The following is a 16,870-nucleotide window of genomic DNA, read 5'->3' as shown; positions in this document are numbered from 1 at the left end:
CTCCGTAGGAGGTTTCTATAGGAATAGAATAGAAAACCTCCGTAGGAGATTTCCATAGAATAGAAGACCTCGGCAGGGGCCTTCTATAGATTAGAAGACCTTTTAAGGAAGACCTCCGTAGGAGGTTTCTATAGAATAGAAGACCTCCGTAGGAGGTTTCTATAGAATAGAAGACCTCCGTAGCAGGTTTCTATAGAATAGAAGACCTCCGTAGCAGGTTTCTATAGAATAGAAGACCTCCGTAGCAGGTTTCTATAGAATAGAAGACCTCCGTAGCAGGTTTCTATAGAATAGAAGACCTCCGTAGGAGGTTTCTATAGAATAGAAGAACTCCGTAGGAGGTTTCTATAGAAAAGAAGAACTCCGTTGGAGGTTTCTATAGAATAGAAGAGATCCGTAGGAGGTTTCTATAGAATAGAAGAGATCCGTAGGAGGTTTCTATAGAATAGAAGACCTCCGTAGGATGTTTCTATAGAATAGAAGACCTCCGTAGGAGGTTTCTATAGAATAGAAGACCTTCGTAGGAGGTTTCTATAGAATAGAAGACCTCCGTAGGAGGTTTCTATAGGAATAGAAGCCCTCCATAGGAGGTTTCTGTAGGAATAGAAGACCTCCATAGGAGGTTTCTATAGGAATTGAAGACCTCCGTAGGAGGCTTTTAGAGAATAGAAGACCTCCGTAGCACAGTGGTTCAGAATCGTTTTTTCCTGGTCAAAATTCTGTAACTTTTGAACGGATAGAGATATTTTCACAATTCTTTTTTTGTTAGACAGATAACACAACTAGCTTTCCGGTGAATTATAAGCGGTCAAATTCGGTCTGATAGTTGCAGAGGAATTCAATGTCAAAGTTAAACTTTTGAATTTTTTTACTATTTTTTATCAAAATATCAGTGCTTTTGTGTTTTTATATCTTCTTATATATTAAAGATGGTCAAACGCCAATAAATAAACTATAAAAATGCCAAAAAAAAATTAAAAAAAAATTTTCGAAAAAAAAAATTAAAATTTTTTTCACAAATTTTTCACATTAAAAAATGCAAAAAATTTAAATTTTTTCAAAAATTAAAATAAAATGGTCCTTGGGTGTTCATAAAACTTATATAACTCATATGAAAACTCATATACTCCAAAAAATTTTAATTTGTGTAAAAAAGCTGTAATTCATATGGGAATTGGTATGGAAAAACACACATTTTTATCCATGTAATTTCAATAAATTTAAAAAAGTGTTAAACGGACGGAACGGGACGGGAACAAAAGTATATATGGGCTAAAAGAGGAGACTTTCGGGCATATTTCTGTGGAAACAGAACAATGTTCCATGTTGTTCCACAAAAGTTCTAGTCCACTAAATTTGGAATTTCATAAAATTTAGTACCTGAGGAAAAATAAAATAGCTCATGTTGTGTAAACGCCACGGTAATTTGTTTAATTTATTTTTTAAGGACACAATCCTACCTACCTAACAAAAAAACAGCGAACGCAATTTATGTTATAGTTTCCGAGAAATAGCTATTTCTTTCTCCAGAAGTTTTCAAAAATTCTGTATTTCTCAAAAATTCGAAAAATGTTCGTCTTTAGGGGCGCCCGCACCTTCCAATATTTTGACCTAATTTTTTGGTTTCCTTAGTTCCAATATGTTTACTATCGAATTCCATATAGAAATTAAATATCTGTTACAAAACAAAATTTTGATTTTTGGCCAGAAAAATCGATTCCTGAACCATTGTGCGTAGGAGGTTTCTATAGAATAGAAGACCTCCGTAGGAGGTTTCTATAGAATAGAAGACCTCCGTAGGAGGTTTCTATAGAATAGAAGACCTCCGTAGGAGGTTTCTATAGAATAGAAGACCTCCGTAGGAGGTTTCTATAGAATAGAAGACCTCCGTAGGAGGTTTCTATAGAATAGAAGACCTCCGTAGGAGGTTTCTATAGAATAGAAGACCTCCGTAGGAGGTTTCTATAGAATAGAAGACCTCCGTAGGAGGTTTCTATAGAATAGAAGACCTCCGTAGGAGGTTTCTATAGAATAGAAGACCTCCGTAGGAGGTTTCTATAGAATAGAAGACCTCCGTAGGAGGTTTCTATAGAATAGAAGACCTCCGTAGGAGGTTTCTATAGAATAGAAGACCTCCCTAGGAGGTTTCTATAGAATAGAAGACCTCCGTAGGAGGTTTCTATAGAATAGAAGACCTCCCTAGGAGGTTTCTATAGAATAGAAGACCTACGTAGGAGTTTTCTATAGAATAGAAGACCTCCGTAGGAGGTTTCTATAGAATAGAAGACCTCCGTAGGAGGTTTCTATAGAATAGAAGACCTCCGTAGGAGGTTTCTATAGAATAGAAGACCTCCGTAGGAGGTTTCTATAGAATAGAAGACCTCCGTAGGAGGTTTCTATAGAAAAGAAGACCTCCGTAGGAGGTTTCTATAGAAAAGAAGACCTCCGTAGGAGGTTTCTATAGAAAAGAAGACCTCCGTAGGAGGTTTCTATAGAATAGAAGACCTACGTAGGAGGTTTCTATAGAATAGAAGACCTCCGTAGGAGGTTTCTATAGAATAGAAGACCTCCGTAGGAGGTTTCTATAGAATAGAAGACCTCCGTAGGAGGTTTCTATAGAATAGAAGACCTCCGTAGGAGGTTTCTATAGAATAGAAGACCTCCGTAGGAGGTTTCTATAGAATAGAAGACCTCCGTAGGAGGTTTCTATAGAATAGAAGACCTCCGTAGGAGGTTTCTATAGAATAGAAGACCTCCGTAGGAGGTTTCTATAGAATAGAAGACCTCCGTAGGAGGTTTCTATAGAATAGAAGACCTCCGTAGGAGGTTTCTATAGAATAGAAGACCTCCGTAGGAGGTTTCTATAGAATAGAAGACCTCCGTAGGAGGTTTCTATAGAATAGAAGACCTCCGTAGGAGGTTTCTATAGAATAGAAGACCTCCGTAGGAGGTTTCTATAGAATAGAAGACCTCCGTAGGAGGTTTCTATAGAATAGAAGACCTCCCTAGGAGGTTTCTATAGAATAGAAGACCTCCGTAGGAGGTTTCTATAGAATAGAAGACCTCCCTAGGAGGTTTCTATAGAATAGAAGACCTACGTAGGAGTTTTCTATAGAATAGAAGACCTCCGTAGGAGGTTTCTATAGAATAGAAGACCTCCGTAGGAGGTTTCTATAGAATAGAAGACCTCCGTAGGAGGTTTCTATAGAATAGAAGACCTCCGTAGGAGGTTTCTATAGAATAGAAGACCTCCGTAGGAGGTTTCTATAGAAAAGAAGACCTCCGTAGGAGGTTTCTATAGAAAAGAAGACCTCCGTAGGAGGTTTCTATAGAAAAGAAGACCTCCGTAGGAGGTTTCTATAGAATAGAAGACCTACGTAGGAGGTTTCTATAGAATAGAAGACCTCCGTAGGAGGTTTCTATAGAATAGAAGACCTCCGTAGGAGGTTTCTATAGAATAGAAGACCTCCGTAGGAGGTTTCTATAGAATAGAAGACCTCCGTAGGAGGTTTCTATAGAATAGAAGACCTCCGTAGGAGGTTTCTATAGAATAGAAGACCTCCGTAGGAGGTTTCTATAGAATAGAAGACCTCCGTAGGAGGTTTCTATAGAATAGAAGACCTCCGTAGGAGGTTTCTATAGAATAGAAGACCTCCGTAGGAGGTTTCTATAGAATAGAAGACCTCCGTAGGAGGTTTCTATAGAATAGAAGACCTCCGTAGGAGGTTTCTATAGAATAGAAGACCTCCGTAGGAGGTTTCTATAGAATAGAAGACCTCCGTAGGAGGTTTCTATAGAATAGAAGACCTCCGTAGGAGGTTTCTATAGAATAGAAGACCTCCGTAGGAGGTTTCTATAGAATAGAAGACCTCCGTAGGAGGTTTCTATAGAATAGAAGACCTCCGTAGGAGGTTTCTATAGAATAGAAGACCTCCGTAGGAGGTTTCTATAGAATAGAAGACCTCCGTAGGAGGTTTCTATAGAGTAGAAGACCTCCGTAGGAGGTTTCTATAGAATAGAAGACCTCCGTAGGAGGTTTCTATAGAATAGAAGACCTCCGTAGGAGGTTTCTATAGAATAGAAGACCTCCGTAGGAGGTTTCTATAGAATAGAAGACCTCCGTAGGAGGTTTCTATAGAATAGAAGACTTCTATAGAATAGAAGACCTCCGAAGGAAACATCTATAGAATAGAAGACCTCCGAAAGAGTCTTCTGTAGAGTAGAAGACCTCCAAAGGAGCCTCCTGTAGAATCGAAGACCCCCGTAGGAGGTTTTTATAGAGTAAAAGATCTCCGTAGACTTCCGTAGGAGTGCTCTATAGAATAGAAGACCCCCGTAGGAGGTTTATATAGGAATAGAAGACCTCCGTAGGAGGTTTCTATAGGAATAGAATAGAAAACCTCCGTAGGAGATTTCCATAGAATAGAAGACCTCGGCAGGGGCCTTCTATAGATTAGAAGACCTTTTAAGGAAGACCTCCGTAGGAGGTTTCTATAGAATAGAAGACCTCCGTAGGAGGTTTCTATAGAATAGAAGACCTCCGTAGCAGGTTTCTATAGAATAGAAGACCTCCGTAGGAGGTTTCTATAGAATAGAAGACCTCCGTAGGAGGTTTCTATAGAATAGAAGAACTCCGTAGGAGGTTTCTATAGAAAAGAAGAACTCCGTTGGAGGTTTCTATAGAATAAAAGAGATCCGTAGGAGGTTTCTATAGAATAGAAGAGATCCGTAGGAGGTTTCTATAGAATAGAAGACCTCCGTAGGAGGTTTCTATAGAATAGAAGACCTCCGTAGGAGGTTTCTATAGAATAGAAGACCTTCGTAGGAGGTTTCTATAGAATAGAAGACCTCCGTAGGAGGTTTCTATAGGAATAGAAGCCCTCCATAGGAGGTTTCTGTAGGAATAGAAGACCTCCATAGGAGGTTTCTATAGGAATTGAAGACCTCCGTAGGAGGCTTTTAGAGAATAGAAGACCTCCGTAGGAGGTTTCTATAGAATAGAAGACCTCCGTAGGAGGTTTCTATAGAATAGAAGACCTCCGTAGAGACCTCCGTAGGAGGTTTCTATAGAATAGAAGACCTCCGTAGGAGGTTTCTATAGAAAAGAAGACCTCCGTAGGAGGTTTCTATAGAATAGAAGACCTCCGTAGGAGGTTTCTATAGAATAGAAGACCTCCGTATGAGGTAGGAGGTTTCTATAGAATAAAAGACCTCCGTATGAGGTTTCTATAGAATAGAAGACCTCCGTAGCAGGTTTCCATAGTATAAAAGACCTCCGTAGGAGGTTTCTATAGAATAGAAGACCTCCGTAGGAGGTTTCTATAGAATAGAAGACCTCCGTAGGAGGTTTCTATAGAATAGAAGACCTCCGTATGAGGTAGGAGGTTTCTATAGAATAGAAGACCTCCGTAGGAGGTTTCTATAGAATAGAAGACCTCCGTAGGAGGTTTCTATAGAATAGAAGACCTCCGTAGGAGGTTTCTATAGAATAGAAGACCTCCGTAGGAGGTTTCTATAGAATAGAAGACCTCCGTAGGAGGTTTCTATAGAATAGAAGACCTCCGTAGGAGGTTTCTATAGAATAGAAGACCTCCGTAGGAGGTTTCTATAGAATAGAAGACCTCCGTAGGAGGTTTCTATAGAATAGAAGACCTCCGTAGGAGGTTTCTATAGAATAGAAGACCTCCGTAGGAGGTTTCTATAGAATAGAAGACCTCCGTAGGAGGTTTCTATAGAATAGAAGACCTCCGTAGGAGGTTTCTATAGAATAGAAGACCTCCGTAGGAGGTTTCTATAGAATAGAAGACCTCCGTAGGAGGTTTCTATAGAATAGAGGACCTCCGAAAGAACTTTCAATAGAATGTAAGACCTCTGAAAGAGCCTTCATAGAATAGAAGACCTCCGTAGGAGGTTTCTATAGAATAGAAGACCTCCGTAGGGGGTTTCTATAGAATAGAAGACCTCCGTAGGGGGTTTCTATAGAATAGAAGAATAGAAGACCTTCGTATTAGGTTTCTATAGGAATGCAAGACCTCTGTTGAAAACTTCTATAGACTAATGACCTCCGCAGGAAGCTTCTATAGAATATATTTGAGATTATAAATCCTACCAGCGGGGGAACATCCCAAATCTCATTCCTACCCCTAATATTTAAAAGAATAAATATAAAACACACACATATAAACAAACATATACTCACTTATATTTATGCGAATCGGTGATCATTTGATCATTCTCTCTTGTCCAATAGTTCAGCGATGTGGGATTCGCTTCAATAAAACACTCTAGCGTTATGTTGAAATACATTGGTATGCCAACTAATTGATGGGGAATCGACACCATTGGAGAGACTAACAAACAGCAAGAATGAAAAAGATAGAGAAAAAATACAAACACAAATATAATCATCAAGATGAAGAGAATGAGCGAATAAATATAAAAGGAAAATACGTGCTTGTACAACAATTAATTTTGCACAAACACACATAAACGTCGCGCTTCAAAATGTCTCAGAGGTAATTATCAGTTTGTGTGACAGGCAAAGGCTACAAGGTGAAAGAAATAATAGGTGGGTTTTTTTATTTTGGTGAAATAAAAATTATTTTTTTTAATAATGAAGATGAGCTTGGAGCTCTTTATAGTAGAGAGGGAGGTCTACAACCCTATAAGATAGAGTTTGAGATCTCCAACTCTATGGAGACGAATTTGAGATTTCCATCTTTATTGAGCTAAGAGGTTTTTAAATAAAACCCACCTATTATACTTTCACAACGACATTTGATTAGCACGTCTTGTTGTGCAACCATACCTCAAACTGACATACACCTTAAAGATATTTACAAGCCAACGCTTCCGCTATACCAACAAGTTTGTGTGTACTTACAATCAACGCTAACTTTAATACGCTTCGATACACTGGGTGGTACACCATTTGTGGCTATGCACAAATAAGCTCCCATGTGTAAACGTGAGATACGTTCCAATTCCAGTGTTTCACCTTCAACTTCGCTAACTGTAACGGCAGAAGAAAGGTTTAAAGAAGAGAATAATTGGTTAGAAAATCCAATAATCCCAAAACTAATAAACTTTCTCTTCTCCTCCTCCTTATCCTCCACCCTACAAACTTACCTACGTAGCTTTTATTTAAAACAATTTTTAAACCATCATCACGTTTCCATCGTATTGCCGGTTCGGGGCTACCTTTCGCCTTGCAGCGCAGTGTTACATTATCACCTTCTCGTACTATGACATCACTGGAGGTCAATGCATCGTCGATATTGGGAGGAACTATAAAAAGAAGACAAACGAAAACAAACAACGTTAGTATTACGTTAATTAGTTACGCATGATTAATGACAGATAACAAAAATCCCGCCCCCTCTTTCCCACTAAGCAAAGACAAATTGACCTGTTTCCCAAATTATCATGTTGTCACTGAATTTGGTTTCAAAACAATCCGGTTAACATTTAAATATATTCATTAATATAAATGCTTGCGTAATTTGGATAAACGTTACGGCAAGTAAGGAGGGCTTTGTGTGCCACATATATTGTAATAACGTCTGACTTAATTCCGGAAGCTTTTGCATTTAATTTTCTCATCAAAATCCATAATGAGAATTTTTAGTGGGTTAATAAAGTTCAAACTTCCAAATAAGTGTGTCAATCACATTAATCGGGAGTCTTGAATTTGATTACAAATTAAATATGTAGATTATTTTAGCTTTGTAACGGTGATTTGCGATTCAAAGAATTATTTTTAATAAGCGAGAAGAATATTTTTCAAAATTGTTTTTAATAGGCGTGGATTTATAAAAAACAATCAAAATTATTTTTATTAAAAGTAAATTTTTAAAGAACTATTTTAAAAATTATTTTAAAAGGAGTGGATTTTTAACGAATATTTTTAAAATATATTTCAGTAATTGTCGATTTTTAAAAATTATTTTAATAAAAGGGGATTTTAAAACAATAGTTTTAAAAATTATTTTAATAAACGTGGATTTTTAAAGAATATTTTTAAAAATTATTTTCAATAAGCGTGGATTTTTAAAGAATATTTTCAAAAATTATTTTCAATAAGCGTGGATTTTTAAAGAATATATTTAAAAATTATTTTCAATAAGTGTGGATTTTTAAAAATTATTTTCAATAAGCGTGGATTTTTAAAGAATATTTTTAAAAATTATTTTCAATAAGCGTGGATTTTTAAAGAATATTTTTAAAAATTATTTTCAATAAGCGTGGATTTTCAAAGAATAATTTTAAAAATTATTTTCAATACGCGTGGATTTTTAAAGAATAATTTTAAAAATTATTTTCAATAAGCGTGGATTTTTAAAGAATATTTTTAAAAATTATTTTCAATAAGCGTGGATTTTTAAAGAATATTTTTAAAAATTATTTTCAATAAGCGTGGATTTTTAAAGAATATTTTTAAAAATTATTTTAGCAAACGAGGATTTTTAAAGAATATTTTTAAAAATTATTTTAGTAAACGTGGATTTTTAAAGAATATTTTTAAAAATTATTTTCAATAGGCGTGGATTTTTAAAGAATATTTTTAAAAATTATTTTCAATAGGCGTGGATTTTTAAAGAATATTTTTAAAAATTATTTTCAATAAGCGTGGATTTTTAAAGAATATTTTTAAAAATTATTTTCAATAAGCGTGGATTTTTAAAGAATATTTTTAAAAATTATTTTCAATAAGCGTGGATTTTTAAAGAATATTTTTAAAAATTATTTTCAATAAGCGTGGATTTTTAAAGAATATTTTTAAAAATTATTTTCAATAAGCGTGGATTTTTAAAGAATATTTTTAAAAATTATTTTCAATAAGCGTGGATTTTTAAAGAATATTTTTAAAAATTATTTTCAATAGGCGTGGATTTTTAAAGAATATTTTTAAAAATTATTTTCAATAGGCGTGGATTTTTAAAGAATATTTTTAAAAATTATTTTCAATAGACGTGGATTTTTAAAGAATATTTTTAAAAATTATTTTCAATAGGCGTGGATTTTTAAAGAATATTTTTAAAAATTATTTTCAATAGGCGTGGATTTTTAAAGAATATTTTTAAAAATTATTTTCAATAGGCGTGGATTTTTAAAGAATAGTTTTAAAAATTATTTTCAATAGGCGTGGATTTTTAAAGAATATTTTTAAAAATTATTTTCAATAAGCGTGGATTTTTAAAGAATATTTTTAAAAATTATTTTCAATAAGCGTGGATTTTTAAAGAATATTTTTAAAAATTATTTTCAATAAGCGTGGATTTTTAAAGAATATTTTTAAAAATTATTTTCAATAAGCGTGGATTTTTAAAGAATATTTTTAAAAATTATTTTCAATAAGCGTGGATTTTTAAAGAATATTTTTAAAAATTATTTTCAATAAGCGTGGATTTTTAAAGAATATTTTTAAAAATTATTTTCAATAAGCGTGGATTTTTAAAGAGTATTTTTAAAAATTATTTTCAATAAGCGTGGATTTTTAAAGAATATTTTCAAAAATTATTTTCAATAAGCGTGGATTTTTAAAGAATATTTTTAAAAATTATTTTCAATAAGCGTGGATTTTTAAAGAATATTTTTAAAAATTATTTTCAATAAGCGTGGATTTTTAAAGAATATTTTTAAAAATTATTTTCAATAAGCGTGGATTTTTAAAGAATATTTTTAAAAATTATTTTCAATAAGCGTGGATTTTTAAAGAATATTTTTAAAAATTATTTTCAATAAGCGTGGATTTTTAAAGAATATTTTTAAAAATTATTTTCAATAAGCGTGGATTTTTAAAGAATATTTTTAAAAATTATTTTCAATAAGCGTGGATTTTTAAAGAATATTTTTAAAAATTATTTTCAATAAGCGTGGATTTTTAAAGAATATTTTTAAAAATTATTTTCAATAAGCGTGGATTTTTAAAGAATATTTTTAAAAATTATTTTCAATAAGCGTGGATTTTTAAAGAATATTTTTAAAAATTATTTTCAATAAGCGTGGATTTTTAAAGAATATTTTTAAAAATTATTTTCAATAAGCGTGGATTTTTAAAGAATATTTTTAAAAATTATTTTCAATAAGCGTGGATTTTTAAAGAATATTTTTAAAAATTATTTTCAATAAGCGTGGATTTTTAAAGAATATTTTTAAAAATTATTTTCAATAAGCGTGGATTTTTAAAGAATATTTTTAAAAATTATTTTCAATAAGCGTGGATTTTTAAAGAATATTTTTAAAAATTATTTTCAATAAGCGTGGATTTTTAAAGAATATTTTTAAAAATTATTTTCAATAAGCGTGGATTTTTAAAGAATATTTTTAAAAATTATTTTCAATAAGCGTGGATTTTTAAAGAATATTTTTAAAAATTATTTTCAATAAGCGTGGATTTTTAAAGAATATTTTTAAAAATTATTTTCAATAAGCGTGGATTTTTAAAGAATATTTTTAAAAATTATTTTCAATAAGCGTGGATTTTTAAAGAATATTTTTAAAAATTATTTTCAATAAGCGTGGATTTTTAAAGAATATTTTTAAAAATTATTTTCAATAAGCGTGGATTTTTAAAGAATATTTTTAAAAATTATTTTCAATAAGCGTGGATTTTTAAAGAATATTTTTAAAAATTATTTTCAATAAGCGTGGATTTTTAAAGAATATTTTTAAAAATTATTTTCAATAAGCGTGGATTTTTAAAGAATATTTTTAAAAATTATTTTCAATAAGCGTGGATTTTTAAAGAATATTTTTAAAAATTATTTTCAATAAGCGTGGATTTTTAAAGAATATTTTTAAAAATTATTTTCAATAAGCGTGGATTTTTAAAGAATATTTTTAAAAATTATTTTCAATAAGCGTGGATTTTTAAAGAATATTTTTAAAAATTATTTTCAATAAGCGTGGATTTTTAAAGAATATTTTTAAAAATTATTTTCAATAAGCGTGGATTTTTAAAGAATATTTTTAAAAATTATTTTCAATAAGCGTGGATTTTTAAAGAATATTTTTAAAAATTATTTTCAATAAGCGTGGATTTTTAAAGAATATTTTTAAAAATTATTTTCAATAAGCGTGGATTTTTAAAGAATATTTTTAAAGATTATTTTCAATAAGCGTGGATTTTTAAAGAATATTTTTAAAAATTATTTTCAATAAGCGTGGATTTTTAAAGAATATTTTTAAAAATTATTTTCAATAAGCGTGGATTTTTAAAGAATATTTTTAAAAATTATTTTCAATAAGCGTGGATTTTTAAAGAATATTTTTAAAAATTATTTTCAATAAGCGTGGATTTTTAAAGAATATTTTTAAAAATTATTTTCAATAAGCGTGGATTTTTAAAGAATATTTTTAAAAATTATTTTCAATAAGCGTGGATTTTTAAAGAATATTTTTAAAAATTATTTTCAATAAGCGTGGATTTTTAAAGAATATTTTTAAAAATTATTTTCAATAAGCGTGGATTTTTAAAGAATATTTTTAAAAATTATTTTCAATAAGCGTGGATTTTTAAAGAATATTTTTAAAAATTATTTTCAATAAGCGTGGATTTTTAAAGAATATTTTTAAAAATTATTTTCAATAAGCGTGGATTTTTAAAGAATATTTTTAAAAATTATTTTCAATAAGCGTGGATTTTTAAAGAATATTTTTAAAAATTATTTTCAATAAGCGTGGATTTTTAAAGAATATTTTTAAAAATTATTTTCAATAAGCGTGGATTTTTAAAGAATATTTTTAAAAATTATTTTCAATAAGCGTGGATTTTTAAAGAATATTTTTAAAAATTATTTTCAATAAGCGTGGATTTTTAAAGAATATTTTTAAAAATTATTTTCAATAAGCGTGGATTTTTAAAGAATATTTTTAAAAATTATTTTCAATAAGCGTGGATTTTTAAAGAATATTTTTAAAAATTATTTTCAATAAGCGTGGATTTTTAAAGAATATTTTTAAAAATTATTTTCAATAAGCGTGGATTTTTAAAGAATATTTTTAAAAATTATTTTCAATAAGCGTGGATTTTTAAAGAATATTTTTAAAAATTATTTTCAATAAGCGTGGATTTTTAAAGAATATTTTTAAAAATTATTTTCAATAAGCGTGGATTTTTAAAGAATATTTTTAAAAATTATTTTCAATAAGCGTGGATTTTTAAAGAATATTTTTAAAAATTATTTTCAATAAGCGTGGATTTTTAAAGAATATTTTTAAAAATTATTTTCAATAAGCGTGGATTTTTAAAGAATATTTTTAAAAATTATTTTCAATAAGCGTGGATTTTTAAAGAATATTTTTAAAAATTATTTTCAATAAGCGTGGATTTTTAAAGAATATTTTTAAAAATTATTTTCAATAAGCGTGGATTTTTAAAGAATATTTTTAAAAATTATTTTCAATAAGCGTGGATTTTTAAAGAATATTTTTAAAAATTATTTTCAATAAGCGTGGATTTTTAAAGAATATTTTTAAAAATTATTTTCAATAAGCGTGGATTTTTAAAGAATATTTTTAAAAATTATTTTCAATAAGCGTGGATTTTTAAAGAATATTTTTAAAAATTATTTTCAATAAGCGTGGATTTTTAAAGAATATTTTTAAAAATTATTTTCAATAAGCGTGGATTTTTAAAGAATATTTTTAAAAATTATTTTCAATAAGCGTGGATTTTTAAAGAATATTTTTAAAAATTATTTTCAATAAGCGTGGATTTTTAAAGAATATTTTTAAAAATTATTTTCAATAAGCGTGGATTTTTAAAGAATATTTTTAAAAATTATTTTCAATAAGCGTGGATTTTTAAAGAATATTTTTAAAAATTATTTTCAATAAGCGTGGATTTTTAAAGAATATTTTTAAAAATTATTTTCAATAAGCGTGGATTTTTAAAGAATATTTTTAAAAATTATTTTCAATAAGCGTGGATTTTTAAAGAATATTTTTAAAAATTATTTTCAATAAGCGTGGATTTTTAAAGAATATTTTTAAAAATTATTTTCAATAAGCGTGGATTTTTAAAGAATATTTTTAAAAATTATTTTCAATAAGCGTGGATTTTTAAAGAATATTTTTAAAAATTATTTTCAATAAGCGTGGATTTTTAAAGAATATTTTTAAAAATTATTTTCAATAAGCGTGGATTTTTAAAGAATATTTTTAAAAATTATTTTCAATAAGCGTGGATTTTTAAAGAATATTTTTAAAAATTATTTTCAATAAGCGTGGATTTTTAAAGAATATTTTTAAAAATTATTTTCAATAAGCGTGGATTTTTAAAGAATATTTTTAAAAATTATTTTCAATAAGCGTGGATTTTTAAAGAATATTTTTAAAAATTATTTTCAATAAGCGTGGATTTTTAAAGAATATTTTTAAAAATTATTTTCAATAAGCGTGGATTTTTAAAGAATATTTTTAAAAATTATTTTCAATAAGCGTGGATTTTTAAAGAATATTTTTAAAAATTATTTTCAATAAGCGTGGATTTTTAAAGAATATTTTTAAAAATTATTTTCAATAAGCGTGGATTTTTAAAGAATATTTTTAAAAATTATTTTCAATAAGCGTGGATTTTTAAAGAATATTTTTAAAAATTATTTTCAATAAGCGTGGATTTTTAAAGAATATTTTTAAAAATTATTTTCAATAAGCGTGGATTTTTAAAGAATATTTTTAAAAATTATTTTCAATAAGCGTGGATTTTTAAAGAATATTTTTAAAAATTATTTTCAATAAGCGTGGATTTTTAAAGAATATTTTTAAAAATTATTTTCAATAAGCGTGGATTTTTAAAGAATATTTTTAAAAATTATTTTCAATAAGCGTGGATTTTTAAAGAATATTTTTAAAAATTATTTTCAATAAGCGTGGATTTTTAAAGAATATTTTTAAAAATTATTTTCAATAAGCGTGGATTTTTAAAGAATATTTTTAAAAATTATTTTCAATAAGCGTGGATTTTTAAAGAATATTTTTAAAAATTATTTTCAATAAGCGTGGATTTTTAAAGAATATTTTTAAAAATTATTTTCAATAAGCGTGGATTTTTAAAGAATATTTTTAAAAATTATTTTCAATAAGCGTGGATTTTTAAAGAATATTTTTAAAAATTATTTTCAATAAGCGTGGATTTTTAAAGAATATTTTTAAAAATTATTTTCAATAAGCGTGGATTTTTAAAGAATATTTTTAAAAATTATTTTCAATAAGCGTGGATTTTTAAAGAATATTTTTAAAAATTATTTTCAATAAGCGTGGATTTTTAAAGAATATTTTTAAAAATTATTTTCAATAAGCGTGGATTTTTAAAGAATATTTTTAAAAATTATTTTCAATAAGCGTGGATTTTTAAAGAATATTTTTAAAAATTATTTTCAATAAGCGTGGATTTTTAAAGAATATTTTTAAAAATTATTTTCAATAAGCGTGGATTTTTAAAGAATATTTTTAAAAATTATTTTCAATAAGCGTGGATTTTTAAAGAATATTTTTAAAAATTATTTTCAATAAGCGTGGATTTTTAAAGAATATTTTTAAAAATTATTTTCAATAAGCGTGGATTTTTAAAGAATATTTTTAAAAATTATTTTCAATAAGCGTGGATTTTTAAAGAATATTTTTAAAAATTATTTTCAATAAGCGTGGATTTTTAAAGAATATTTTTAAAAATTATTTTCAATAAGCGTGGATTTTTAAAGAATATTTTTAAAAATTATTTTCAATAAGCGTGGATTTTTAAAGAATATTTTTAAAAATTATTTTCAATAAGCGTGGATTTTTAAAGAATATTTTTAAAAATTATTTTCAATAAGCGTGGATTTTTAAAGAATATTTTTAAAAATTATTTTCAATAAGCGTGGATTTTTAAAGAATATTTTTAAAAATTATTTTCAATAAGCGTGGATTTTTAAAGAATATTTTTAAAAATTATTTTCAATAAGCGTGGATTTTTAAAGAATATTTTTAAAAATTATTTTCAATAAGCGTGGATTTTTAAAGAATATTTTTAAAAATTATTTTCAATAAGCGTGGATTTTTAAAGAATATTTTTAAAAATTATTTTCAATAAGCGTGGATTTTTAAAGAATATTTTTAAAAATTATTTTCAATAAGCGTGGATTTTTAAAGAATATTTTTAAAAATTATTTTCAATAAGCGTGGATTTTTAAAGAATATTTTTAAAAATTATTTTCAATAAGCGTGGATTTTTAAAGAATATTTTTAAAAATTATTTTCAATAAGCGTGGATTTTTAAAGAATATTTTTAAAAATTATTTTCAATAAGCGTGGATTTTTAAAGAATATTTTTAAAAATTATTTTCAATAAGCGTGGATTTTTAAAGAATATTTTTAAAAATTATTTTCAATAAGCGTGGATTTTTAAAGAATATTTTTAAAAATTATTTTCAATAAGCGTGGATTTTTAAAGAATATTTTTAAAAATTATTTTCAATAAGCGTGGATTTTTAAAGAATATTTTTAAAAATTATTTTCAATAAGCGTGGATTTTTAAAGAATATTTTTAAAAATTATTTTCAATAAGCGTGGATTTTTAAAGAATATTTTTAAAAATTATTTTCAATAAGCGTGGATTTTTAAAGAATATTTTTAAAAATTATTTTCAATAAGCGTGGATTTTTAAAGAATATTTTTAAAAATTATTTTCAATAAGCGTGGATTTTTAAAGAATATTTTTAAAAATTATTTTCAATAAGCGTGGATTTTTAAAGAATATTTTTAAAAATTATTTTCAATAAGCGTGGATTTTTAAAGAATATTTTTAAAAATTATTTTCAATAAGCGTGGATTTTTAAAGAATATTTTTAAAAATTATTTTCAATAAGCGTGGATTTTTAAAGAATATTTTTAAAAATTATTTTCAATAAGCGTGGATTTTTAAAGAATATTTTTAAAAATTATTTTCAATAAGCGTGGATTTTTAAAGAATATTTTTAAAAATTATTTTCAATAAGCGTGGATTTTTAAAGAATATTTTTAAAAATTATTTTCAATAAGCGTGGATTTTTAAAGAATATTTTTAAAAATTATTTTCAATAAGCGTGGATTTTTAAAGAATATTTTTAAAAATTATTTTCAATAAGCGTGGATTTTTAAAGAATATTTTTAAAAATTATTTTCAATAAGCGTGGATTTTTAAAGAATATTTTTAAAAATTATTTTCAATAAGCGTGGATTTTTAAAGAATATTTTTAAAAATTATTTTCAATAAGCGTGGATTTTTAAAGAATATTTTTAAAAATTATTTTCAATAAGCGTGGATTTTTAAAGAATATTTTTAAAAATTATTTTCAATAAGCGTGGATTTTTAAAGAATATTTTTAAAAATTATTTTCAATAAGCGTGGATTTTTAAAGAATATTTTTAAAAATTATTTTCAATAAGCGTGGATTTTTAAAGAATATTTTTAAAAATTATTTTCAATAAGCGTGGATTTTTAAAGAATATTTTTAAAAATTATTTTCAATAAGCGTGGATTTTTAAAGAATATTTTTAAAAATTATTTTCAATAAGCGTGGATTTTTAAAGAATATTTTTAAAAATTATTTTCAATAAGCGTGGATTTTTAAAGAATATTTTTAAAAATTATTTTCAATAAGCGTGGATTTTTAAAGAATATTTTTAAAAATTATTTTCAATAAGCGTGGATTTTTAAAGAATATTTTTAAAAATTATTTTCAATAAGCGTGGATTTTTAAAGAATATTTTTAAAAATTATTTTCAATAAGCGTGGATTTTTAAAGAATATTTTTAAAAATTATTTTCAATAAGCGTGGATTTTTAAAGAATATTTTTAAAAATTATTTTCAATAAGCGTGGATTTTTAAAGAATATTTTTAAAAAT

At 26.6% G+C, this 16,870-nt stretch overlaps 1 protein-coding gene across 1 annotated transcript in view; it reads right to left on the bottom strand.

Moving 5' to 3' along the window:
* DIP-epsilon (Dpr-interacting protein epsilon) overlaps window positions 1-16,870 on the bottom strand; it is a 791,100-nt gene that overhangs the window by 89,151 nt on the left and 685,079 nt on the right. The window contains exons 4-6 of the mRNA XM_073965144.1: window positions 7,129-7,287; window positions 6,884-7,012; window positions 6,200-6,350 (exon numbers count right to left, since the gene is read on the bottom strand). Of these exons, the coding sequence (XP_073821245.1) occupies window positions 6,200-6,350; window positions 6,884-7,012; window positions 7,129-7,287 (439 nt within the window). The remainder of the gene's footprint in view (window positions 1-6,199; window positions 6,351-6,883; window positions 7,013-7,128; window positions 7,288-16,870) is intronic.

Source organism: Musca autumnalis, unplaced genomic scaffold (assembly GCF_047663935.1).
Source record: "Musca autumnalis isolate F117 unplaced genomic scaffold, ASM4766393v1 scaffold_2, whole genome shotgun sequence".
Classification (NCBI taxonomy): domain Eukaryota; kingdom Metazoa; phylum Arthropoda; class Insecta; order Diptera; family Muscidae; genus Musca; species Musca autumnalis.
This window is presented reverse-complemented; position numbering and strand designations above follow the sequence as displayed.